At 43.5% G+C, this 26737-nt stretch overlaps 3 protein-coding genes across 7 annotated transcripts in view; 1 reads left to right on the top strand and 2 right to left on the bottom strand.

The window, feature by feature from the left end:
* Positions 1–18258, bottom strand: part of iqsec3a (IQ motif and Sec7 domain ArfGEF 3a) — a 41688-nt gene extending 23430 nt beyond the window's left edge. For both annotated transcript variants that reach the window (XM_086022932.1, XM_086022934.1), the window contains exons 1-3: positions 17598–18258; positions 10984–11064; positions 2384–2900 (exon numbers count right to left, since the gene is read on the bottom strand). In XM_086022932.1, coding sequence (XP_085879058.1) covers positions 2384–2900; positions 10984–11064; positions 17598–18154 — 1155 coding nt within the window. In that variant the 5' untranslated portion in view covers positions 18155–18258. The remainder of the gene's footprint in view (positions 1–2383; positions 2901–10983; positions 11065–17597) is intronic.
* Positions 18259–20616: 2358 nt separating this feature from the next.
* LOC147126626 (troponin I, slow skeletal muscle-like) lies at positions 20617–25888 on the bottom strand. Of its 3 annotated transcripts, none has more exons than XM_086022354.1 (9): positions 25620–25888; positions 24521–24613; positions 24215–24372; positions 23756–23797; positions 22395–22436; positions 22199–22330; positions 22048–22137; positions 20960–21142; positions 20617–20882 (listed from the first exon to the last, which is right to left on the bottom strand). In XM_086022354.1, exons 2-9 carry the CDS (start codon positions 24546–24548, stop codon positions 20781–20783), a joined length of 777 nt encoding a protein of 258 aa, XP_085878480.1. In that variant the 5' UTR covers positions 24549–24613; positions 25620–25888; the 3' UTR covers positions 20617–20780. The 3 variants fall into 3 exon arrangements, with proteins under 3 accessions (XP_085878480.1, XP_085878481.1, XP_085878482.1); XM_086022355.1 differs by lacking the exon at positions 25620–25888 and adding an exon at positions 25046–25177; XM_086022356.1 differs by lacking the exon at positions 25620–25888 and adding an exon at positions 24826–24933.
* The window catches only part of st8sia1 (ST8 alpha-N-acetyl-neuraminide alpha-2,8-sialyltransferase 1), a 9855-nt gene continuing 8345 nt past the window's right edge, over positions 25228–26737 (top strand). Inside the window, exons 1-2 of one of the 2 annotated variants that reach the window (XM_086022352.1) lie at positions 25228–25373; positions 26051–26662. In XM_086022352.1, coding sequence (XP_085878478.1) covers positions 26481–26662 — 182 coding nt within the window. In that variant the 5' untranslated portion in view covers positions 25228–25373; positions 26051–26480. Of the gene's footprint in view, positions 25374–25775; positions 25841–26050; positions 26663–26737 lie in introns of those variants that run through there. The other variant, XM_086022353.1, reaches the window with a different exon arrangement.

The raw sequence follows: 26737 nt of genomic DNA, 5'->3' as shown, positions 1-26737 counted from the left end.
TTTTGGCATTCAGAGATAATCGAGTTCGCACACTAAACATACTCGAAAGCTGTGTACAATAAGAATAACAGAAATAATGTGTCATTAAGAAGATAGAGATGCTTGTTGTGTGAAAGACTGACTACTCTTCTCCTTTTAATTCGGTCAAAGAGCGCTCCGGTTGTCTTTAACCACGGTTATACTTTTTGCTGAATGATGTAGTAAGGCATCAAAACAAACCCCAAAGTTTTACAAGCTATTTGCAAAAGGGTCCCTCATCCCCAAAGAAACTCTGGAGAGGTGCCCTTGACTGAATAAAATATAAAAGTCGTTTGATTAAATGTTGCCGGTTTTCATGCCTGTTTTGGCCTCTGCGTAAGCTGGGTCAGGGATTTTGAAGAAAGCATTTGAGGACGCGCTGCTCTCTTTGTGCCTGTCTGACACACTCGGAATTACAGCCACCGGGAAGGTAGGAAAGAGGATTAAAACTAGCCTGGCATTTAGACTCGGCAAATTAAGACTATTCCCGCAGACAAAGACGACAAAATGACACGGGAACGGTGCAGTGGGGAGGACATAGGAAGAGAAAGACAAGAACGATGCCCCTCCGCTTCAGTCGCAGGCAGTCACCTGGAGTCCTGATCACTTCGCTAAGCGCCGATGGAGAGAGATTAATCTGCAGATCTGCGTTGCCACCGGCCAGGCTCGCTCAATCGATTTTGAAGGGCAGATTCAACCCGGGCATTCCGCACACTAAACTAAGCTATAAGGGGGAAGTAAACACTACATTTTCAAAGGATACGTATATGGGAGGATAAAAGGGACATGTGAATATTTTGAAGGGACTTCAAAGCTACTCGGGTGGAAGATAATTGCAAGAAAAGCGAGGTTGTAGGAAGTTCACAATGATTATGGATCATTTAAAGCTCGAGTCCTTCCGTGCTTCTCAACTAGCTCGGACTTATCTGGGCGCCAGGTAGTGACGGATGGTTTTGATGAATAAGCTACTTCGTAAAAGTGTTTTGAATACAACTGAAGGTCAAGTAGTGTTACAAAACACCAAAGCACTCCGCCATGAATCATCGCTTACAAGTATTGGGTGTCACGACACACACAAGATGGACTGGGAACCAAGCGCATATCCAGGAGGAGAATCGAGGGGTCATTAGCTGCGCTCGCGCTCATGCAAATGTCTCAAAGCGGAGAAACATCTGCATGATTAACGAGCTGATTACGCAACGGCGAGAAGTGGGACGCGACACAACTAACGTTCCCATGCCAAGCCGAGACGATAATTAAAGAGCTGACGTCATTGTTTTGCTGATGAATCTTTGGCAACAATCTACCTCTCGGAGGGTCGGTAACTAATTCAGAAAAGGGAGTGTCATGACTAAGAATGTGAGATACTTTTTAACATCAACCTGTCACGCTGTGCGTTTGCCAAGAAAGGATGCCTTCCAAGGAATGTGACCTCTGACCCTGTTGGATATTTATTGCCTCTTACTTTGGTGCCAGATTTCAATCAAACGTATGCGTTTCTTTTCAGAATTACCTCCGTCACGGTCAGGTCCACATGGGTAAAACATAATTTTCTACGTGTTTACGCAAACTGCGCACAAATTGATAGTCAATCATGAGGTTACTGCACCGCAATCAAGGTATCGCCCTGCACTTCCAATTAGTTCCGCATTGATCGGAGGATGCATCCATTCCACGCACACTTCTCTCTACAGACAGGAGATCGATGGGAGCAATCTACGTCTCTGTTGTCGTGGCGACGGCGTAAAAAAGACAGTTCTACTACAGAGTCTCAAACAGCAAGTTTCCTTGGCGCAAAAGTAAGACGTAAAGCGGGCACGTCACTGAAACAACATTTATGTCAGTGTTGTGTTCAAGTGGAACTAATTCTGTTTCCTTACCTGCATGGAGATCTCGGGGGGATGCTGGGTTAGTCGATGGACATAAAACAATACAAGGCAAATGACTGATGATGGTCCGGGAAATGGAGATGGACTATGGTATGAGTTTTCTGATGGGTTTTCAGCGTGGACGGAAAGACGAGATTGCATGGGGCGGGGGATGGCATGTTTGCACATGTATTTATACTTTTATAGACACGCATCAGTACAGTACAAGATGGGGGACAATCATGTGCTTTTATTCTCTGCGGAAACTCCACTGAGAATCACTAAGCAGCAGAGAGAGGATTGAATCATTTGCAAACTTCTTGAAGAGATATCCGGTAAAAAAGACAAAAGCATGATGGGGATCCATGGTGGTGATAATGATGATGGTGAAGCAGATACAGTTTGGCCAGTCCACTGGCGCCAATAGAGAACAACAGAAAAACCTCAAGGTTCCACACACGCACCAGGTTATAGCCCCATCCCAAACACACCCCTACCTGCTTGTTTTTGAGGTCAAGCGAGAGCTCATAGTCGGAGGTGGCCGAGTGCGAGCCGGCCCCGTTGCGTTGCACCCTCAGGGGCGACGCCGTGTGGTGAAGGCTGGCTCTCCTCGCCGTGCTGCTCCCTTTGGCTCCTTCCCCGTCCTCCTCTTCCTCCTCCTTCTCCTCCTGTGTTTCTTCTTCTTCTACTTCGTCTACTTCGGCCTCTTCCTGGGCATCCTCGACATCCTGCTTTCCCTTTGCTTCCTCCTCATCCGTCCCTTCTCGCCCGATGGATTCCTGCGCTTGCTCCTCGCCCGGGGCATCAAATTGAGGTTCGGGCTCGGCTTCTGCCTGGGATACAGATTCTGGTTCGGTTTCAGGTGGGGGCTGCGGTTGCACCAGGGGGGGCTCGTGATCGGGCTGTGGCGGCGTCTCTTGTTGGGGCTGCGGTTGGGACGGGGCCTCACTCTGCAGCTCCCCTTCTCCTCCCTCCCCTTCCTCCCCCACTGACGGGTCTGGAGAAAGGTCATCGCTGCAGAAAGGAGGAGAAAACGCAGAGTGAGGTGGCTTGCCGCATCCGCCATGACCTCTTCTCTCTCTCTCTCTCTCTCTCTCTCTCTCTCTCCTGGGACGCAAGACGCGTGGACCCCGTCTTTTTAAACTATTTTGACTGTGCCTCGCTTGTCGTCTATGCGCTTGACAGACAAAGACAACGTGGAGGAGAGGACACAGCTGAAAGAAACCCACAGGGTTGGTGCACAAAAAGTTGGATGGAAAAGAAATACAGCAGCAACATCTTCAGGAAAAAGAAATGTGAAACTGACAGCCAGTTGTGACACACACGCACACACACACACACAGAGAATTACAAATCAGGACGCTCATGCTCAGCTCATACAAGTGTGTGCTTTCCTTTTTTGTCTGTGTGTGTATGAAGTGGATTGAAAGTGGAACATTTAGTTCAGGGTCCATTATCAGAAAGTAGTAAATTCAAATTGATTGAAGGGATAAAATGATTGCATTGTGTTGATGGAAAAAGGACGTCATTGACTTCATTACATTCAATTTTCCACACAGCAGTGGATAATTTGGACCTGCACCCAAATAAGGAAATAGCCCCAGCCGACTATATAAGTCTTGTAAAAATCTGGGAAAGTAAAATCTAACACCCCACATTGCACTGAAGTGTATTGATCCGAAACAATATGGTTCTTTTCACACTTTGCTGTACGTATGAAGTGCTATATTGTGTGCACCAATTCAATAGTCTTTTTTTCAAAGCTTCCTGCCTGACCTACTTGCTGGATTTGGCTCCCAAATTCCCCCTAAAAAGGGAAATTCACGCTGAAATGTCGCTATTTTGACACAGTGGAGGTGCCAGAACACAACTCCCACGGATTGCTCTAAGTGCTGCCGGCCTGCTGGCACATCGCGACACAAGATGGCTACCTGGCGACAACACGCTCGTCGCCCGACGCTGAACTTTTGGATGGCACCTCGTTGAGATGAGTCGAAATGTGCCCGTCTTGGCAATAACATATCTTTCCCGCTCTCGGTGTCATCACATATGGCGGAGCTTTAGCTTGCGGAGAAAAGTATCTGTAATGGGCTTTAGCGGGATACTTCTAAAATAGACGTACGTGGGATGAATAATGGATAGTGAAATAAAGTCCCTTCTTCACTCTGCTGCAGGTGAGCAAAAAATAGACACGGTATACCGTCTGAAGATTTATTTTAAAAAGGCAGCCTGCTACAGTATGTCTACTTGCAGTCTTTTCAAATGAAGCTCTACCATTTCCTAAGTGGCTTGTTATGTGAAAAAGAAATGGTCAGACCTAAGATTTTTTTTTATAGGTCTTATTATGTGATGTACAATGAACCCCAGTTCCAGACAGATGAAAACAAGAAAATAATATTATAGCAAAACAGGACAGGTTTACAGCTTACCTCAGAATGAATGGCAACACCTCCCCGCTTAGAATCGGATTCAAATCTCCTTAAATTTACTTGATTGGTTGCTCCTATATAAGTGTATATGTTGTGAACACTGCTGCTGTGACAACCTAATTTTCCTCATGGGATAAATAAAGTATATATTTTTTTATTTAGGCCGCTCAGATGGGCCAGTGTGAAAGGGGCTAATGAATCATTGAGCATGCAAATTGAAAGCGGATGCGCGGCATGTGTGCATATTTATGCGCCTCAGCTGGAGAGTCAGCACAAAGTGAAGCTTTACTCGGTCCCGTATTCTCTTCACGGGCGCCGTCGAGCCGCCCGTCGTCCATCCTTAACGGCCCGCCGCTAGGTAGGAAGATTTAGCGCCACCGGGTGTCAGAGTGGGCCGACGAGGACGGAGACGAGGACGGAGACGAGCCCTCGGCGGCGAAGATGGACGAGCACACTGGCCTCCGTGTGCCTGACTTGCAACACAACCGCTCTGCCCTTAATCCAAGACGTGAATTCGGTTTCTTTTCGAAGCCGCCTCTTGTCACTTTGACTAAATGTCTTCTCCCATCCCCCTCGTATGTACAGTATCTCCTGCCCCTCACAGAGAATGAATCATGCAGAGTGGAAGCTTCTGCATTAATAAGCATCTCTTTGCTCATACGCTCAGAGACGGTAACGTATAGGCTGAATTCATTACTTGCCCTGCCTCACCTCGATTTGAACCGGCAAGAAGCGGAGGAACGGCGGAATTTAAATAGAGGCTTTCATGGCAAACACCCCCGTGTTTGTGCATAATTGCCGAATAATCGTCATGTTTACCGCGCGGTGGCCTTCTCGCTATCGCGTCGCATCTGTTCACACATTTACGGGGGAAAACAGGGACAGGAAAACATTCCATATAAGCATGTTCAAAAGGGACGGAACGTGCATGTTACTCTGCCACGATTTATGATTTTTCAACAATTGATTCATCTGTGGATTATTTTGTCGATTAATCGATGAATTCATTATGATCTCAGGTTTTGGTCCGTAACATCCATCAAAACATATTGTCGCTGTCATGTGAAAAACACTTATCTCCATTTTTTTTTTTTCCATTTTCTTATTTTTACATGAATGGTGTTTCCGCGTTACAGACGTCGCATAAATGTGAAAATGAAAAGTTTCCAAAATTGGAGATAAGTGTTTTTCACAGGACAGCAACGATATGCAAAATGTTGATTACGCTGGTCAACACATTTTTACAAATGTTTTTTAATCAGAAATGCAATTTTGCCCTTGTGTTTTTCTCTGGCATATCAGGTTTTGATAACAACAATAATAATAATATGTAATGCTACATATTTAGTAATATTCATGAATTACGGGTTAAAAGTAGACAAGGTGTCTGTGGTTGAGGGAGCCACAGTTGCATAAGGCAAATATAAATGACCTCTACCTAAGGAGAAATGGTCAGACAGGTACTTCTAAGAAATAAGCCACCATGTTTTTATGCAATTTTATCTCTGAATATTCCCAAAGAGCCTCGTGTCAAATAAACGGTTAAGATTTTTCCCTTCACAGCATTTATTCCATCCATGATTCACCTAACCTGATGTTGACCTCTCGTTTTTAAAAAGCGGCACGCCGTGTTCCCTAAAAGTGAACGCCATCCGTCATCATTCTGAACGGTAACCCAAAGAGCCAAAATCAGCAGTGCTCGTCTCATGCGATTAATCATAAAATGATGGCTCCGTTATGGAGATGCTGATCAATAACTCGCTCGGGTGGCCCTCGTAAATAACACTCTTTAGCAAAGTAGGCGTAAAAAAAAGAGTGAATCAGTGTTTTTATATTTAATCTATAGCAGCCGGTAAAAGATTGAGGAAGTTCCTCAGCCGTGTACATATTCCTCCCTTTTGTTGAATAAAACACATAAAACGCAGCTGTGTACGTGCATCAGCTGGAAGGAATAAGATTTATTCAACACCGGGAAGCTCACGCTTTGTTTTGTTTGCGCACCTGCGTACGCCGTCATCCCAGTCTTGGAGCTCGGTATTCCCGTCTTGCGAATTTAAGCTCCTGGCTAACGCGTGCTTCAACAATGGCTGCATGGGGACGGCTCCAACAAACAAGCAGCAGTCGCCCCCCAACTGTGATAGTCCTATTAATATTCGTTTTCATTTTTTTTATATTCCCCCCATCCGGCAAGCCCCCCCCCACTGCGGCTCTTCTTCGCTGGCATTTTTAAAAGATAATTCATGATGACAGGCTGAGCCAAAGCCGAGGCGACACCTGGAGTGACAGAGTGACGCTGCAAGCATGACTCAGCACAGAGAAACTGCTCGACGGTTAGGCACTCGGTGTCAAAAGCATGACTCGGTCCAAAAAAAGGATGCTGGCTACTTTTTTTTTTTAATCACCTTATGTTAGAGTGACACGGGCACTTTTCTATTTTGGGAATAACGAGGAAACAGATGGAATTGCGCATCACAATGCAAAGCTGTTCCTTTTTGTCACATTTTACCGTAGAATATGTGTGTGCATGGCTTTAGAAGGCGGGGCCTGGGCTGGTGAGTGACATGGGTGTCAGTGAATGGGAGTGTAGAATTAGCGGCTGTTAACATGCTGAGTGATTCAGTGCGAGTATGAATGTGCTAATTAATTGTTTGTTTCCTCAACAAAAGAATGGAAAGTGCACCGGCAGTCATCCTTGACCACAATACGTTCCAACTAGCGATGGTAGGCTACATGAAATTAGCTAAAATCAATACGTTCCCTTGTATCAGGGATCATAGACTTTTTGTTGTGGTACACATCGCAATTTGTCTTCGTCTTATGGACTCTTTCTTCCTTGGCTGACGGCCATCGCGACAACTTATTTCTACTACTGCTGAAAAAAAAAAAAATTCCTGCGAAGATTCGTGGCAGGGATTTTTCTTCGATCTTTTGGAATCAAATTACTCAATTAATCACTGCAGTCTTATTTCTCTTAATTTCTGTAATCTAAACTGCACACCTCCTCGCACTGCTTCCCGACTCATTATGGCCGAGGAACGCCTTGTCAGCGCTTTTTTTTCCCCCTGATCTACAGTGCTGACATCAGGCCCAGTTGTAGTTTCAGAAGATCAACCTACTTTGGGGCTATAAAGGTCATTGTGAATTACAAAGCTAAAAGGTAGAAGAAGACAGATTCGGGGTTCACAGCTCGGGCCGACCAAATGCGTGCCACGCACAAAGTGTTGAGCGATGATCGGCAGGTGAGACCTCCAAGATTCTCGGCTGTTTCGGGACACAAAGGGACTCAAAGTTGGGCCTTCACCTAATTAGTAACCTCAGAGCGTGGTAATTGTGGCTCTGCAGGCAATTTAGACAAACAAAAGCTTTTTTTGTGGTTGCTTTCTTCTCCCTTGCATACACAAACACTCACCTTCCCACTCGAGACTTTGCACCGCAGCAGCGTCGCTAAGGTATCGACGGGCCTGCACAATTGTTCTGAGTGCCCCTGAGAGACGAATAAAACGGCATGTAATGACATTGGCTCCGGCCTTAACTGTTGTCTATGCGATTTCGGCGTGCAGACAGTAAACAGGACTGATGTGTTTATTCTCCAGACTGGGCCGCACAAGAAATTGCCCCTGAGCTGCAATTGGCTTTATTAAAGCATTTTTGCGACGCTATTACCATGGAGCCAACACATGATAGTGTGTACTATTCAACAGTGCTGGGGGAGAATTGAATGGATCTGCTTAGCATGAGTGAGGAAAATGGATATCGGTCAAAATCAACAGGAGTTCGTCCTTGATAATGACTACCGTAACACGCAGTCGATAATCTTTCTAAAAGATGAATACGAGCAGTCTTCAGTTATTTAAAGGCCATGTAAAGGCGTGAAAAAAAAAGAATAATATGCTCTTATTCATGTTTTTGAAATCCAGGATGCAGGAATACGTTAATTTCCCCACGCCGTTTTCACGTTGTTTTCAGTCCGTACAGCAAAAATGACATTATACGTGCGTATAAGTCCGTACGTCTGGCGAGCAACTCGCCAGAAATACACAAGGTCAACAATCATGGCGAAGCTCACGGACGCAGCTTAAAAGCACACTTTTGGAGGGAGGAAGAAACAGACTGCTTTTGTCCTGTGGTGAGTGACATGAATATAATGTGTCTTATTGACGGTAGAGCGTAGCAAGCGGAAATGACGTCTATTTGCGTCACGAGGTATGAAAATTAGATCATGATTTACTGATAACTGTGCTGTCAGCTTTGAGCTCACTGGCAGCAGTCAAATACTGTTGAAAAAAAAAAATCTACAGATTCTTGCTCAAGAGTAATATTTTCTCGGACGTACAAAAAAATTGAAAAAGAAAAAGAATGAACAAAAAATGCTGCTTTGACCTTGGTTGGCTATGGTGGTCATCCCATGTCACATTTCAAGTTCTAGATGTTTTGTTTGGCTAGGGTAAAATAATTTCAGGTTTTTAGTTTAGCGACGTAGCAGAAAACTGAGGCAGCAAAAAGGTTCAAACTGCTGATTCGGAGGTGGGAGGATGCAGCGCACGCACGCACGCAGGCAGGAGATGCTGCAGCAAAGTCATCAAAATGTTGCGCTTTTATGAAATCTCTTCTGTAATAAAACCCACCCCCCACCCCCCATCCTCTTTTTTGGGCTCACTTCATGAGGCGGAGATAAGCTGCGGAATGGAGAGGGAAGAGAAACCCTCAGATGTGATGAACACCTTTATTATGCCGACTGTGCATTGTGTAGGTTGGTCAAGTAAACCTCAGGATGCTCATAAGATGACTAAATTAAAAGTAACTCAATGCTGAGGATTTCAGTACCAATTTCAGGCCCACGAAGGGTCCCTGAGGCCATTTTTAAACAGCTGACTGGACGAGCCCCTGAGGACGATGACCTCATCCCCACTCCTGATTGGCTGAAGGCAAAGCAACTTTGGGGTTGTCATCCTCACGTTCCAAATTAGAACATCTCTGATTTTTAGTGTGTGTGTGGTTTTAAGAGGTGGGGTATGGCCTGGTGAGTGATGTGGGAGTCAGAGATTTTTCTTTTTTTTTTTTTGGAATTGGATTATTCAGGTTTTAGGCAAGGGAACACAATTTTTGTTGGGTAATTTTTTTTGGGTGCGTAATCTCAGTTTTTAAACTATTAATCCCCATTTTCTTTAAAAAAAAAAAAAAAAGAAATAATGTGTATGTATGTAAATAAACCACTAAGATGAAATAGTTACACGCTTTGAAAACAAAAACACTTCTGGATGTGTATATTGATAGCACTATTGGGAGCCGCACACACCTCTCACCGCATTGTCTCTGACTGTAGATGAGTCCAATGGTAATAAGACGGCAAGTGTTACTACAGCTAATCAGTGGCATTTTGCTTATCAGGTAACCTGTGGATAATGTTTTTTTTCCCCAGCCTCCAAAAAATAAAATAAAAATTGTTGATTTGTTATGACATGTTTTTGTTCTTTATTCTGTCGCAGCCACAACATTTCTTAAAGTTTCACGATCCATATGTGAGCATGTGATATATCTGTGAGGGCTGAAAACAAAGAAGGGCGTTTGAAATGTTTGTCCACAAAGTTGTCTGCTGTGTCTTCCTGGTATGTAAAGTATGCCTGATGGCTTGCAGGTCACACGCATACACATAAGACAAGGAGCTACATTCTAACCACTGCCAAGCGAAAAAAACATGCAACACTTTTTTTTTCTGTGCCTCCACATGAACACAGATGCATTACATGTGCTCACCCCTTTTCCAGCATGAAAGACCCTACAAACATACATACAGCACACACATCAATGGTCACTCCCCCTGTTGCACAAATACAATTTTGGTGGTTGGAAAAAAAAAAAAATCGGACACTCAATGTGACCACAGTGGACAGACAAAGGCCCGCATGGTGTGAGCATGGACGGTAATGGACGAGATGAGGTGCGGCGCTTTGTGCGTGTGTGTGGGAGGGGGGGAATGTGATGCCGCGTGAAATCACGGACAACAAGGCGGAAATCAACGATAAAACAGCATTTGGAAGAAAGGGGGATAAAAAAAATAAGATGTGATCAGAAAACAACAAAAAAAAAAGGACTCGTCGGCCCCGGGAAAGTGCTGCTTTGAGGTGGTTTGCAAGTTCGATCTTCATAAGTGGTTTATTTTGTTTCATCACGCACTCGGGTTTTGAGTTAATCAATAGCAGGCAGGTGCACAACGTGATTCGTCACCATTAGACTATCTGCTAGCTCTGACAAGGCAGATAAAAAGAGCAAAAACAAAGCATTTTGGTGCAGAAGGCTTAATTGCTATCGATGTTCTTTGGACAGATGAATCACTCACTTGGGAAAAAAAACAAAAAACAGAAGGACTAATAAAATTGAAAACCAAATGATACTCTGGAATGGATCGTGCATCAATATGAGACTGCCTAATTTTTTGATTAGCACGCTCGCTGGAACGCCATCTGGGCAGCTGAAAGTAACGAATTATGATTAAGTCTTGGCTTGAGAATGCTAAATTGCTGGAATTAGAATTACTCAAACGTTTACAAACCACTTCAACAGACTACCGGGGTACTTGCGTCGTTTTCCAAGCATGGTAACTAGCTGCGAGTACAGCTAAGGTTCGTTTTTTTTCCTAGCGTGGTACAGGCGCCACACAACCGTCTTACCTGGGGACACAGGCGGACGACGTCTCCCCCTCGGGGGCCTCCGGGGCCGGGCAGCAGAACTGGTGGAGCACCGTTTGGTTGCTGGGTAAATAAAGGAAAAGCAAAAACAAGGATTCAAACCAGGCAGACGGGATGGCGTCGCCATGGAGACAAAGACTTTTCACAGAGACGAAAAAGAAAAAAGAAAGGAATCAGCTACTGGGACGTTTTGTCTTCTCAAAAGAAGATAAATAAAAATGGCTGTCAGTGGTGGAACAGCAGCAACATCCTTCACCTTACAGACAGTTTCAGTCTAGATATTCTTCGGTTCGGGAATTATTGTGCTATTTTTGCATATTAAATCTTCAAGTTCATCTCTAAATAGACGACTGACATGTGGTTATGTGTATAAGAACGTGTCGCATTCTGTTTCATTTGAGGTAATGAGCGAAAATAAGAAAAGAAAAGAAAAACAATAGCGGCCGTTCATTTGGCCACCTGAGGGCAAATTGTCTCAAAAGGGGACGGAAATAGAATGAACTCTGGGTTACCTTTAAGCACTCTCCTTCTAATTCATCTTAGCGGTCTCACAATTTCTATATCTAGCTGGTCTCCATTTATATTTACACCACACTAAAGAAAAAAAACCGATCCTCCTGCCACTGGACACTTCTTGTTTTCCCAAAACGTGAAAAAAAAAATGACTTGGTCACTTTACTTTAGTTGTATTTGGTGTTAGAAATTAGTATATAGTAATAATACAAATTGATTTTGCATTATGAAGCAACAAAATGTGTGAGGTGTAGCTATTAGTATGAAGCGTGTATGGCTTTAAAAGGTGCTGCCTGGTCTGGTGAGTGACATGGGTGTCAGAAAAAGTGATTATTCCGAAGCGTCTAAGGCCAAAGTTTCGAGGCAAAGATTTAGCCTAATATAAGATTTTTTTTCAATTCAAGTTATTAGATTCATCGTTTCAGCCCTAGCTATACTTGTCTGCCTGCTAGGAATGCTACTTAATTTACATTTCCTTTACGTCTTTATCGATGCGAGGACACATTTGTCCCGACACACGCCCTTGATCAATGCAGCATACCCAAGATTAAACTGAACTTGCGCGACCCCGCTTCCCGGCCCACCTCGTCGCCCCCTGCCAGCCGAAACTGGCTAATACCGCCTGGGCATCGAAATCTCTAAATGGAGTCGTGTTTGCAGAGGAGGGGGGGGGGGGGTTGCGTGGGGGTGGTCTAATCTGCACACCGCGCTCCCACTGTGTCGCTTTAACCTCCCGTAACTAATGTGTTTGCGTGCGGCTCGTTGCTGTGTCAATAGCCACCATTTTCTCCGCTCATGACGCCCCTAAACGGTGACACACAACACACACAGAACAGACGAAGCAGGAGGAGAATAACATTTGTGCCATGTTTGTGTCAGCCCGTCCGCTGAAAGGCAATTAGCACGGTTATCACACGTCATTTCAGCTTGCTTCATTTATCAGACGTCAATTTCACTAATGGCAATATGGCTAAAAAGCGCCGCCTAATCGATGAGGACATGCCAAAAAGTATTCACTTTCAATTTTGGACAGAAAGGGAAATACATGACGCTGGGGGAGGTGTGTGTGTCGGGCGATTGCGCCAACCTTCCAAAGACATCTCTCAGTCCGTCCTAAAAGCCAACACAAACACATAAATAGAGACGTCTTTAAAAAGACTGCTTGAAAGGTTTGCGTCAGCGCATCGCTCTCAAGAGACTGAGCCTGATGGACAAAGAGCAAAAGCAAGCTCAGAAGAGCAAGAAAAATGTGTCTTTTGTCCTAAAAAAAAAAAAAAAAAGAAAAAGCAAAGAGTTCAAGGTCAGCACAGACATACTAGACTGATGACATTTTAGCTCTAAAACAGGAAATACATTGTACAAAGATAACAAAGCTCAGTTTCAATTGACCCTTTTTGTACTTTATTGCTTTATTCAACTAAAAATAAAAGGAGTCACATAAAAACAGTTTAATTAGCATTACCATTAGTTAGCATCTATTAGCAGCTAGCCTACTTGGTAAAGTTGAGACGAATTCTTCAATAAAACCTGTGTAAAATGTGTGTGTGGGGGGGGGGACTTTCACACAATTATATTAAATCACAACGACGAATAAGAACGTATGTTACAGACTTTATAATTGTTACACTAAGAAAATATACCCCAAAATGCTTGATGTCACTCGTTTGTTTTACAGGGGCGCATTTCCTACTTCCAGGTTGAAAGGCAGGCATTGCCAATCAATCAACACACTATTCAAACATGCTTATTTAACATTTTTACAATCACGGTAGAAAAATAACAAAAAAATAAAAGTTTTCAAACAATTTACAACTATTTGACACTGCTATGCTACCCCACTTGTGTCGATTAGCCTACGTACTCTGCAAATTCAATTACATGGGTGTAAAAGGCGAAAATGTATTTCAGACTGTTAAATGAAATCACAAAAATGGTCAATTATGCTAATTACAAGATTTATTAGTGCTTTGTGATAGTAAATATTTAGGCTATTACCATTCAATAAATGCATTATTCATCCATTGAAAGAAGGTCTAATAGAAGTTGAAACAATTTTGATACAAAATACACAAAAAAAACTCCAACATCTTAATCATTTCTTATTTTCCATCAAGTAAAAAAAAAAATCACAGCCAAATATGTCATCACCCTCAACATCAAAAAAGCATCCTCAATCCAAATTTTTTACTCTCCTCAACTCCCAACTCCCCTCTCACAGGAAAATAAAAACTTGAAAGCCTTTTTTAAGAGCGAAGAGAAGCAGAACTGACATTTAAAGAAAGCCTGAGAGTGGGGAGCTCGGGGAATGGACCGGACTACTTCTTGGAGTTCATTTGCCGTCCTCGGACTGGCACTGATTTATTGCTGTGAAGTTTGGGGAATGCAATCCTCCCCCACTTGGGGATTATTTATCCGTGTTGATTTTAAAGGATGGCAAGCGCAGCCTATGTTCTGTAGCCCAGGCAAAAGGTCATAAGGAGAGTAAATGATCAGTCCGGCAAGCGAATTAGTTGCGTCCTCACTTTGTTCCACAGTCAGGTAAAATCCAATTAAAAAAACAAAAACAAAAAAAAACGCTGATGCCTCGGAAGTTGATTGGACATGCCATGCCTGTTTCACTTACCTCCGTCACGCTTGGAGGCCCGAGGTAGACGACAGGGAGCGTAGCGCTCCTTGGTGGAGTTAACCATACCTGACGTTTCCTCAGGCCAATTGCTCCGCTATAGAGCACAAACAATGTGTGCATATTCGCAAGCCAGCCAATCAACAGATAACCTTCAGCTACTGTGCCAATGCAGATAAAAAAGGAGGCCAAAAAAGTGCTATGCAGTTATTTCTTTGAATTCCCATCGTCAGGTAGATGAACTCCGCAAATTGCATACCGCTCTGAATATGAGAAATTTCTTCCGGAGCATTTCGATGCATTTCTTTTTTCGAGGTTGAGGACGGGTTGCCAGCAGTTGTCTCCGCCGCCCGACTTCAACATGTCAGTTTGAGGAATTGAGATTGCATGTTTTCCTCAGTTAATTTGATGCAAAACAACGGAATTGTCTGAGGGATTTCCAGCGCTAAGCTTCCAGAGAGTGAAATCTCCATGCCAGATGTGGGAGGGGGGCGGGGGGGATGTTTGTCCTATCCAATTCAAGTATTGTTCCCGGAGAAGGCCCGCTTTGACGGATCCGGTGACCACTGTGAGTCACGGCGTACGACGGGACGTTTCAGAGCCGCACCGCCGATGCCTTTGCTCAACTTGCTCACGTCCCGCCGGGATGAAGCAATTTAAAAGCAAATGTGATAAATGTGCCATTTACATTCCAGCGGTGCCGAGTCACCCCGTCATGACCAGCAGGCGGGCGTGATTCCCATATCCGTCCGACGGGAGGGCACGCCCAGATAAAAGAAGAGCTTTTGCAGAAATGAACGTTTGACTTTTGGAGTATTAGTGCTGAGAAGGCGGAGATGGCGAGTATAGATTGGAGCACTCCGCACGCATCCCCGACCTCTTCCCATCTATCAGCTGGCAATCTATCTCGGTCCCCCCCACCAGCGCTCGTGTTGTACGGGAAAAAAGCAGAAAGCTATTGATTTTTTACACGCAAGTTGCCTTCATTCCTTTGAGGCATAAAGGCGTCCAGTTCACAAACAAACAAACCGGACCAATACATTTAGCGCATTTACGTTTTATGTCATTATTGGAGGAGGACTGATTGGTGATTGGAAGTTTGTGGTTGATTGAATAAACCAAGTAATTGCGACTATTCTGTTTCAGAAGCTTAACTTCGAGCTTATAAGATTTGTGTATTTTACACCAAAATACACGTTCCTGGAGATAATATAATCAGATAACAAAATGAATTTGATTTCATAGTGTGTTTTTTTGTTTTGTTTGTTTTCATTTTAGTCCCATAATACTCCTTGGTACCATATGACATCTACTCTAATGCCACACACTTTTCCACTTTGGTCTTTGCGGGTACCGGCGAGGGGTAGACGCCTGCGAGATGACATGCTAGCAAGGAAACGGAGGACGGGGGGCGGGGGGGGGGGGGGTCGTAACGACATGCCAGCTGGCAGGTGGCGCAGGTGCATTAGGGAGGGTTGTCAGAACACACACTTGACGACATATACGCCACCTCGACTGCCTCTTTTTGACAGTTTCAATGTTACGATTCCTCACAGTTCCTTTTCCCCTAAAGACAGGCTGAAAAAGAGTCATCAAATTGTTTAATGCCACCCCCAATTTAAGTTTACTGTTAAACTAAACATAAAACAAGCCCGCTAGCTTAATGCTAGCACATAATGGGAATCGGCAGAGAGAGGCTAACAAAAAGCAACTGATATTTAAACACGAATGTAAGCAGATAATATAAACTATTTTACTGTAGCTTACTGAGTCACTTTAGTTGTGAAACTCATCTTTTTTTTTGCGTCTACATGATTGAATTATGCTGCCCCCCGGTGGCCACATTGGCACCCCGGATAACTGTTTGTTTGATCTTTTACGTTCTATTCACATCGCTTATGATATAACCATGTTTGCTTATGAAGTACAATCATATTAAGTACTCTTTTAATTGTTAACACGTCACCCAAAAAAAAATGGTGGATTTTTCAGGAGGCTGTAACGGATTCAACATGCCGCTGTATTCCCTCGCGAGTTGCCTTGATCAAAGTGCGAGATGAGGAAGGTGTGTGACGTGAGTGAGAATTTTATTTTTCATTTACCACCTCGCAAATAGATTACCCACCCTCTCCTTTTTTTTTTTTTTTTAAATCAAGCAAATGAGCAAGGGAAAAAAAAAAATCCCGCACCGTCCCGAGGATTGATGTCAGGCTGAGGCGTCTGTCAAAAAATCCAATCCACCCACCCTGGTTGGATCCCCGTGACATATCCGAGTGATCTTCTCCCAAATGCATCCCCTCAAAGTCATCCCGGCTGCGGTTGCCGGGGTAACCTTCTTGTTTACATCCCGCTTGACCCCGTCAAACGTCATCCGGTCTCCCATTGGTATTCGCCTCTGTGATGTCATCCAAAGTTTAACCACGATTACCTCGCTTGTCAACTCTCATCCTCATCTCAGTTTAAAAGCCTTCCCTTCATTTCCCTCCTGTTTCATGACAGTATACGTTTGCGGAATCACGTCTTCGTGAATCAATCAGGATTACCAAACAATGCAGCTGAGGGGAGCAGATGGAGCTCAGCGGCCGAGCCGGTGACCTTCAGCGCACGGCGGCGGGCAAACAAGCTCTGACATGGATTTGACGCCATACATGTGTTCATCCATGCCAAAATTGATGTCATTTTTCCAAAAATGTACAAATGTTTTTTTTTTATTTTTTTATTTTAACACTCTAAAAAAAAGGTAAATTTAACAGGCCACATTAAAATCTGTTCTCAAGCCGACCCCACAAAAAAAAGTTTTTAATACTTCACTGTGTGGTTATATCGTCTTCCCCAAATTCATGTCCAAAGGTCTTAGAGCCATGAGTGATGCAGTACGCAATTTAGCTTCTAACACCGAAGCATTACAGCGATTCATTTTTACCAAAACGGGCTCGCTCAAAACTTTTTTCACTCGTTATTCTCAACACATATCCAGACTTTCAATCTATAGGTGCCATAATGCTGCACGGCGCCCGCAGAGTGAGCTAAGATCCGGAGTTTTACGACACTTCCAGCAGTTCATGTGTCCGTGACAGTTAATAGATTTGTTCTCAAGCTATTTTCAACACTTTAAATTGGTGAATAATGCGCAAAAGTAACAGACGATGTGGGGAATGACCGATATAAAATATTAAATTGACCATATGAGGATGTTCGTGATAATAGTGGTGAATTATGAGTACAAAACTGCTAAATGTGTGGAAGGCGCTTAGATTTCATTCAGCTAGCCGCAATAGATAAAAAAAATTCCAGCCATGGCGTTAAAAATCGATACCCATTAAAGATTCATTGATTAAGCCGGGGAACAGCTGTGTGACTAATGCCACCATCCAGGTTGGATCTTTATATCACGATGTCCCGCTTGCAGTGTTAAAGAGATGCACAGATTTTTTTTTTTTTTTTTTTGCATTGTACTCACTCAGCCTTCCTGGCCAGTCCCACTGAGCGGCACAGCGTGGTGGTGGGGGTCTGCGGGACCAGCGACTTGCAGCAGGGGCTCCTCTTGCCCTCCTCGGCGGTCTCCGGGCTGGCCTGTCCGGCTTGCGGGCACTGTGGCGAGGTGGCGGGCACCAGCTGCAGATGCTGCGGGTGGTGGTGGTGGTGCGGCGCCGGCGCGGGGGTCGCGGCGGGAGGAGCCGGAGGAGGAGGGGAGGAGGACCGCTGCTGCTGATGGTGATGCTGATGCTGGCCGCTCGCAGGCTTGTTGTGGTGCTGATTCGGGTGGGCGTGCGCCTGGGAGGCCGGCGGCTGCGGCTGAGGTTGGGGCGCCGGGTGGTGGTGGCGGTGCTGATGCTGCACGTACTGATGGGGGTCCCGGAGCTGTCGGTTCTCGCCGATCAGGTCCTCCACCTTGCGCTCCAGCTCGTCGATGCGCTGCCGCTGCGTCTGGATGAGGCTCTGCTGGTTCTGCACGATGGTGGTGAGCTCCTTGAGGTACAGCACGGCTTTCATGGGGTTATCCAGCAGGCTCTCCATCACTGGCGGCGGGGGAGGTGCAGCCGCGGCGCCGGCGCTCTCTTTTCGGCTGCGTCGACGGAGGAGGAGGCAGATCCGGGAGACTGACGCTGGGTTTGTGTCGTCTCGCTCTTTCTCGGATGTGCAAGGAAGGGGGGGGGGGGGGGAGTGTCGGCATCGGTGGAGTGAGGGGGAGTGGTCATGGGTGACCAATGACGTCACGACGTAGGCACGCAGGGGAAGAGCGGGGGAATCACCATTTTGACCCATTTTTGTTATTTATGCATTTGCATGACCTGCTTGAATGCATTTTAATAAAAATAATACACAGTATTAATCCCTGTTGATCTTTCTTTTACGTGTAATACAAAGCTTTGAGCATGTAAAAAAAAAAAAAAATCAACCGACTAATCCTTAATTTATAAATAAAAAAAAAAATACTTTGCTCTCTATGAGGAACATTAAAATACAGTGGCATATTTATTTTAAGTCACTGAAACATCATTAACGCTGCTTGAATGTAGTACTTTATTACTATAATAATGATTAAATTAAGATTTACTGCACATATGAGTTAAATAAAAATGTGAAAATTTCCAAACATCAAATTCAAATGTACTCAATAGTTAAATACAACTGAGCTGCACTTAGCCAGTGATTTTTTTTTTTTGCTTACCGCTAGAGGGAGCTAGCATACAACTACTAGTACACGGACCACACTGAGAATCCCCGAATACAGTGTTAATCAATAAAGTTTAGTCTCTTTTATTTGCATTGTGGATACGTTGACCAGTTAAAAACAATGAAAACAATTCTTTTTTAATTAAGTGTTATTGCCTCATACAATTTGGGTAAAATGGGTTTCAATTTATGGGTATCCTGTAGTGTTGATTTGCACGGCAGCAAAGTTTGACAAGTCGCCGTAAAACGCTAATAAATCAGCTCCGCAAGGTCAGACCTTGAGCAAGCGGCTATTAATCACGGAGTCCGATTACGGAGTCCTTTATAAGCTTTGTAACGCGAACGGTTTGAGACAAATCCTGACTGGGCTTAGGCATACACAACAACACGAGTTACCAGGCTAGTGTGGTCACATTCAAGAAAGGTCAATAGATTTCGGATTAATGCTTTCATGTCGCTCGGTGGCTCATCGACAATCTTTCTTGTCATTTATGGATTCCCCGTTGGTCAATGGCAGGCCATGACGATAAAAAAGAGGAGGCTTTTAAGATTGGTAACCTTTGGCCTTTTATAGCATCGGAATCCACTCTGGAGTGCAAAATGTGCCACAAAAATTGACTTTTGTACCATGCATGGTATTTGTCGGGGGAAAAAAAATAAATTCTGCATGCTGCCTTAAGAGTCATTTTGACAGAGCACTTGGCCGCTGCATGCACAACATTATCTCATGCATAAACCGGAGCCCTAGGCGTCCAGTCACGAGGGTCTAATCACCAGATGCCCACCACCCCAGTTCCAGTCTTGTCAGCCCCTTGCAGCGGTGAATTGATGACTTGTTGCGGATGTTAATGGAGAAAAAAATGCTAATTTGAGGTTTTAGCAATAGGCTAACTTTTCAGTTGTCTTTACCTGTGTGGGCCACAACACTCACTAAAATTGTGTCATATTTCATTTTAAAGACAGAGGCAACCTTTTTTTTTTTTTTTTTTAAAGATTTCTGTTCATATTTAAGACATATGGTCATGTGGATGTCTGCTACCATCTAGTGGCTTTGAGAAAGACGTTGAGAAAGCAACATTTGTTGTTTTGCACATCTGGAGTATTTGTTCCATGTGAAGGTTGTGCCTATTTATAGACCAGACTGTCATTACCGGCTTAACAAGGGGTCACACGAGGGCAGACAGGCGCTTGGCCGCAAGATGGATGCAAGCGTCCTCATCCATCCTTTTATGAGTAGACTCTGGGATGCTTCATACAATTGTGTAAGCAGATATCCAAAGGTTATTGCTGGTGTGGCCGCCATGCTTGGGATGACAAAGGCTGTTATGGACAAAAGCCAGGCAACCCATTGAGCATGGAGACAAGCAAACATGTGTGTAATGTATGGTGCCTTCCAAAGACAAAGTGATATAGAGGTTAAGTGGCTAAAAATACACAGTCCAGGTGCTCACCATCTGCCTCTGGGGCCTCACAGCATAGAATGCGGAATTTTAATGATTGCCACGAATAATATAATATATCTATATATCTATATATATATATATATATATATATATATATATATATATATATATATATATATATATATATATATACACACAATGCTACTTACAAATAATAATTATTGCTGCCACTGGCCACCTCTTAGCTCTGCCCCTGGTTGTCATGGTAACACCAAGTCGAAGTCGCACCGGTACGCAGGTAAATTGATATTTTAACGAAAAGAGAAAAAAAAAATAGCTTTGACGTGTAAATGGGTGTCATCCTCTTGGAAGGGTGCACATGAAACATGATGAAGTCCATTTCAAATGAGGAAAAGCAATTATTTATTTCCCCCGTTAACTAGCCAGTGAACGATACAAAAGGGATCCTGTCTCAAGTTGAAAAGTTTAAAAAGCGTCCGTCAAACGTGAAGGCTAATAATCCCTACATTTTTCGCGTCAGGAACCCAACGTTGGAATCATCTTCACTGCGCGGCGCTGCCTGTGTCGAACATCTTCTTGCGGCCTTCCATACCTGACATGGCCTCCACGTTCTTACGCCAGTCGCCCACCTCGCTTGTGAGCACCTGGGGGGAGGGGGGAGAGAGGGAGATCCGCAATGTGAGGTCGCAAGGGATGGTGGGAGTGCGCGGGGGTGTCGTACCTTGTCCTGCTTGACGTCCTCCTTTTTGACCGACTTGAGGTTGGCGCGGAGGTCCATGGAGCCTTTGTGCTTGGAGCCCAGGAGGGCTCTCATCATCTCGTCGGCGGACACCCTCACCTTCCTCAGGGCGGGCTTTTTGAACTTGCCCCCCAGGTCTTGCACCTTCAGTTTCAGCTCACGGATCTACATGGCAGGAAAGTACCACTTACAGGCATAGAATGTAGTCCGAATTGCTACAAAGTCACTTTATAGTGGTGCAATCTCAAATCAGCCTTCCCCATTGAAACGAATGGAAATGCCATTTATGCGTTCCAGCCTGCCCAAAAAAACTTTTTCCCCCCATACAGTAACACAAGCTGTCTGCTTGTGTTACTGTATGGGGGGGAAAACGTTTACTATTGTACATGTAAATTTGATGATGAAACATAGTTGACCGTCACAACTAAGCTGTCCATTCATTTCTTAGGGATAAATAATATATGCCTGTGAGTACTCTTATACTGGCTGTCTACATGTGCTTAAATGAGGACTGTCAATAAAATGCTTAATAGTAATTAATCACATGATTTTTATCGGTTAACTCATGATTAATCACAAATGAATCACACATCTGTTCTGAATGTTCAATACAATCAAGTTTTTAATACTCTTGTTAAATAAAGTGAACACTTTTACCTAATACAAATATATTTCTATCTATCGATAAAGTAATTTTATAGTAATTCATGAAGTTGTTTTAAGTTAAAAAGCGATTCATAGATTTTTTTCTGTCACTAGGTGGCATTGACGTTTCATTTTGGATGTTGGGGAAAAGACCAATACATTTTTCTTTTCGAATTAAGAGCAAATTAATTAGAACATGAAGCAACTCGTGGATTCCTGCCCGTTTTATTCATTGTATCGTAAAACACGTACCCAGTCCCGACAAATATATATTTTTTAGTATATTTATTATTGATCAATTGTTTTTAAGTAATTTGTGATGCAGCTTTCCTGCAAATGAGCCAGAAATAACAGGAATTATGTTACACGAGGATCTATATATCTACCTGTATCCATTTCATGGAGAAAGATACTGAGAAACTCACGTCGATGTTGTGCTTGTTGACTTTGTATTCACAGTCGTATCTCTCCTCGTCCACCTCGTCGATTTTGGTGTGCAACTCCTTGCACAGGTCCTGAGGAGGCGCAAACAATTTCAAAACGCTTGTTTGGGTCTTTTATCGCCACTTGGAGTACCTGCAGTTCGTCCAGCGACAACCCAGACAGCTGCAGAGGAGGCAGCTTCTCCTCCAGGTAACGCACTTTCTCCTCCTCACGCTCCTGCCGCTCGTTCTCCAGATCCTCGCAGGCTCTCGTCAGGAGGAGCATCTGATCGGACGGAAGGGCATGTCAATCAAAATGTCCCGATGCTGTCGTATGGCGAATGACTCACCTTTAAGGAGAGCTTGCGGGAAGCCGTGATCTTTGACTTCGGCTGCAAAAAAATATATATTTTGTTCGTGTATTTTTTTTAAATACAGTTCGGAAAGCCAGTATGGTCCAAGATGCTACATAAGAAATTGTGCTTCTATATATAGGAAATAACCAGACTAACTCATGAATACATATTTTTTAAAAGAAGATAAACTATATAATGAAACTTTATTCATTTAAAAATTTTAAAATGTAATTTCATTTTAAATACACAGTAAATTGTTCTTTTTAAGTAATTAAGATGCATAAATTAAATTCTATTTGAATTGTATTTTAATTAATTGTATTTTTTGAAATATTAATTATTAATGAATTAAATGAATAATTACTAAATATGCAATTACTTAATAAAAACAAGTAAATAAATAATATTAACATATTGCAGAAATTGCTCAGAATTTTTTTAACAGGTAAAAAAACCCCACAAAAAATAAAATAAAATAAAAAGAATTTAACTTTTAAATAAATATCTTGAAACAAATACATTGAATTAAAGTGAATTTCAAAAATAAAGTCAATAAATTAAAAAAATAAATACTCAAAATACATGTCAAAAAAATTTGAATTCTGCTGGGTTTATGGGAGTTCATGTTGGCATGGTAAGAAACATGACCGGTTTTGTAACGCTAGGTTATTTTTGCACCTCCCCCAGCTCAAAAATACACAAAATTATGCAAAAAAAAAGAGAATAATCATAATAATTATAATAAAAAAACGAAAGGTTCAAAAATGGTTCCACCAAAACAAAACGGTCATGTTCGCAGCTTTCAAATGTACTTCTGACAGTCATGCATGTAAAAAAAAAAAATCCCCACAAAACTACAGTCAATAATTTTGGAGCATTTTTGTCTCCAAAATTTGGACAAAATAGACCACTTGACAAACCCTAGCTACACTGAAAAAAATGATGGTTGGAAAAAAAATGGTTGAATTTACTCCATTTTATTTTGTCAAGTGGTTGCACAAAATAAGATCATCTGTATCCATATTTTATTTGATGCAATCACTTAAAAAAATAAAATTGAGTAAATGATGCACAGCATTTTTTAGTGTACTTTACTTCCCCCTTGTTGCTAACCAGCACACTTTTAACAGAGATGCATGTCTTATATCGGCAAACCACACATGCAGTCGACAGGCATGTGAAAAGATAAAGGTTGTATTAATAGGATGAACGCTCACGTTGATGCTGATAACAACGGGGAGGGGGTTGCTAGTGGAGGCAGATAAGTTTGAGCCGGTTATTTGGCGTATGCTCGCAACAAGGACGTCGTGTCCCCTTTTCCCGACATGGAGGATTAGCGGCGCGTGAATACTCACCTTATCCCACTTGGCGTTCATCGCGGTCGTTCTGCTCTGCATCTGCAACAAAGCAACGAAAGGTGGAGACATGAATAAGGATGAGGAAACTGTCATTAGTTTGACTTGAAAATAGAGTGGTAAACAAATGAGGGACCGTATGGGGATTATCAATAATAATAATAATAATAATAATATACTTTAAATTGGTCAGTAATGCGTAAAAGTAACACCCACTATTTTGAAAAAATGTGAAATTCACCAAAAAGTGACTTACGAGGTTTTGGCCTGACGTCAGTGTTATGTTTAACCGCACTAGTGTATGTTGACTGACAGCATATTTTAGCATGTTTCATAAACAAAAGCTGACATAGTTCCCTCTTCCTTCCATTCATGTAAAAAAACCAAGTTTAGACATCCCTGAAATAGAGCATGAGTCACATATAATTCCCAAAACTGCTTTTAAAATTGAGTCCTTACCTTGCCTGGAGTGCCTGCGGAGTGCTCTCGGAGTCGAACGGCCCACGACAATGGACCCCTTCGGACAATGGGCGCCTTTATATCAGCCAGCGGACGGCGAGATAAAGCGTCTGGTCCACCAAGAATGTGCTGGCACGGCCCCAGGCCTGACATATGACCTGCACTGACACCACCGCCGCAGGGGGGAAGAAAGTGGAAGAATCAGTCATGATGAACCTCGGCTACTACAGCGCACACAGTTGACACATTTTTGGCTCTTGTTTATGTAAATGAGGGTAAAATAAAGAGTGGGAGATCAGCAAATACGGGAAGGATGATCTGTCCGGCCGTCCATCCCGAGTGTTCTGTCATTGCTCTTCAGTGATCCTCAGCAGGTGAACGCGCTATTCCTGATGCAACCTAACTCCGCAAACACAAGAACAGCAGATGATGTCACAGCTTTCTTGTCATGGTGTGCCATTGTTTTTACACTTGTTTAATGGCCACAAATTGACTTGAAAGACCATAAAAAAAACACAAATGTCAAATCATTGAGTACATTATGATTTTGTTTGTTTTTGTAAATGGATTGATTAAATATATAACGAATAAAAAAACATACACACACGCACTTAGAATAAATGGAATCGAAATTGTTCGTTCAGAAAGCTCCAAAGATGTGCTGAGGTGTCAGTGCTCAAACCGGCCAGCAGATAGAAGCAGAGCACCTAATTTAAAACCTGTCACTGAGTCAGTTAAATTCGCAACGGCAAAACCGGAAGTTAAACCAGATAATTCACAACAAAACATTGCTACTGCTCCTTACATTATACTGTGTATACATCATCTTACTAGTAACATCGTTTCCACTTTTCTGGATACCAGTAGCAACATTTTATAATGATATAAAATGGATCATCAATTCCGGTCCTCTGGGTCCGGTGTCCTGCCTGTTTTCCAGTTCACCCTGCTGCCACACACCTGATTAAAATGATCAAGATCGTTATCCAGCTTCTGCAGCCCTTGCTGATTATCTAGCACACAGTTGGTGGATTAATAAATTACGATTTTATATGTAGTGGTTTTCATCATCTATTTAGCAGCCAATATGGTTTAAAGTAGCCAAATGTTATAAAATGATGGGTCTGAGGAGAAGTAACTAGTTGTCACCGGAAAAAAAGTGAGTGTGTAGAATGTTTTGATTTTTCAGTGTCCAGTCATTTTGAAAACCCACTATTAATTTCAAAAATTTGCACAAAAAAAGTTCTATCACATCAACTTACTTTTTTTTTTTATATAATCGTAGGTGAATGACACTTTAGTGTGTGCCGTGTTTCTGCTACGAGATGTCGATGGAGACAAACTTAGCGAACGTAGTTCCTTAACTTCAGGACAACAGCATGTGTAATATATTTAATGCACTTACGTTGTCACTTAAGGGAATACTAGAAGTCCTTTGTGATCATGTTTTGCTTGCACCTCTGCCTAAAAAATGGTGGTAGGCTTGCAAATTATGGTCTCTCTGAGCCACCGTAGTGCGTGTGCTGCAAAATGCACGCCCTTCGATTTTAGGTTGTTGTATTCTTTTAGTTCACCACGAGATGACACTAAATTCTACAAATTGGACCCAAGGGACCTAAACACTGAGTAAGTGTATAAAACGTGTTGCGTTTTAAACATGATAACGTTGATCTTCACAAAAAGGGAGAAACAAAGTGCCGGTAGTAAGCGCGTGTTTTACAAGTCTGAAAGTGTGTCTGTTTTATTTTCAAATTATACCACCACCACATCCTGTCTATCTTTTATTTTGAATTATATCACACCACTTCCGGTCTGACGGTGCACCTGATCTGACAGCGCACCTCCTTTGCAAAAAAAGAGGGGGTCTGCACACTGGGGGAGGTTCAATTCAGTAGCCCCGCGGAGGCCCGAGGAGAGGCCGCGAGACGAGTGAGGGAGCCACGCCGGGAAGGAGCGCCTCCTTTGCGGGCGGGGATCCGACGGGACACCCGGCGAGGGAGACGACAGACGGGCTCGTCTGTGACGATGGTGAAGCAGGCGAAGCCCGCGTTTGGCAGGAGAACGACGCGCTTCACCGTTTGAGCGGAAGGGCCATCAATCAAAACCGGTCCGGCGAGGCAAGAGGCGTAACGCCCGACCCGGTCCGACCCGACCCGTCCGCTCACTCCGCCCCGCGTGTGTGCGGCATGAGGCGGAGGCTCTGCTCCAGCGCTCCGCTTGTTTAGGCGTCTGACAGTCAGCGTGGGAGACGGACAAAGCGGGGAGGATGTTGATGCGGTGCTACCGGGCCAAGCTGTCGGCTTGGGCCGCCGTGTGCGTGTTGGTGCTGGGCTGGTACTACGTGTTCCCCGTGTACCGGATGCCGCGGGACAAGGACATCGTGGAAGAGGTGCTGAGGCAGCAGGGCCACGCGTGGAAGAGGAACCAGACTGGCATCGACCTTTACAGGTACAAATGCACGCGCGCGCACGCGCGCGCACATTCCTTCCCTCTCAAACAATGTGGCACTTTAATATGCATTGT

Source organism: Filicampus tigris, chromosome 22, assembly GCF_054856515.1.
Source record: "Filicampus tigris isolate MCC_2025a chromosome 22, RoL_Ftig_1.0, whole genome shotgun sequence".
In the NCBI taxonomy this organism is placed as follows: Eukaryota; Metazoa; Chordata; class Actinopteri; order Syngnathiformes; family Syngnathidae; genus Filicampus; species Filicampus tigris.
The sequence above is the reverse complement of the archived record's forward strand: the minus strand, read 5'-3'. Positions and strand labels throughout refer to the sequence as shown.

Bases quoted from the DNA above. Each gene is read 5' to 3' on its own strand.
- LOC147126626 (XM_086022354.1), bottom strand. From the start codon at position 24,548: ATGGACGGCCGGACAGATCATCCTTCCC. The intron at 24,373-24,520 runs GTATTTGCTGAT...GTGTCAGTGCAG, and splicing joins CCGGACAGATCATCCTTCCC to GTCATATGTCAGGCCTGGGG. The intron at 20,883-20,959 runs GTACGACACCCC...CCCTCCCCCCAG, and splicing joins AGGACGTCAAGCAGGACAAG to GTGCTCACAAGCGAGGTGGG.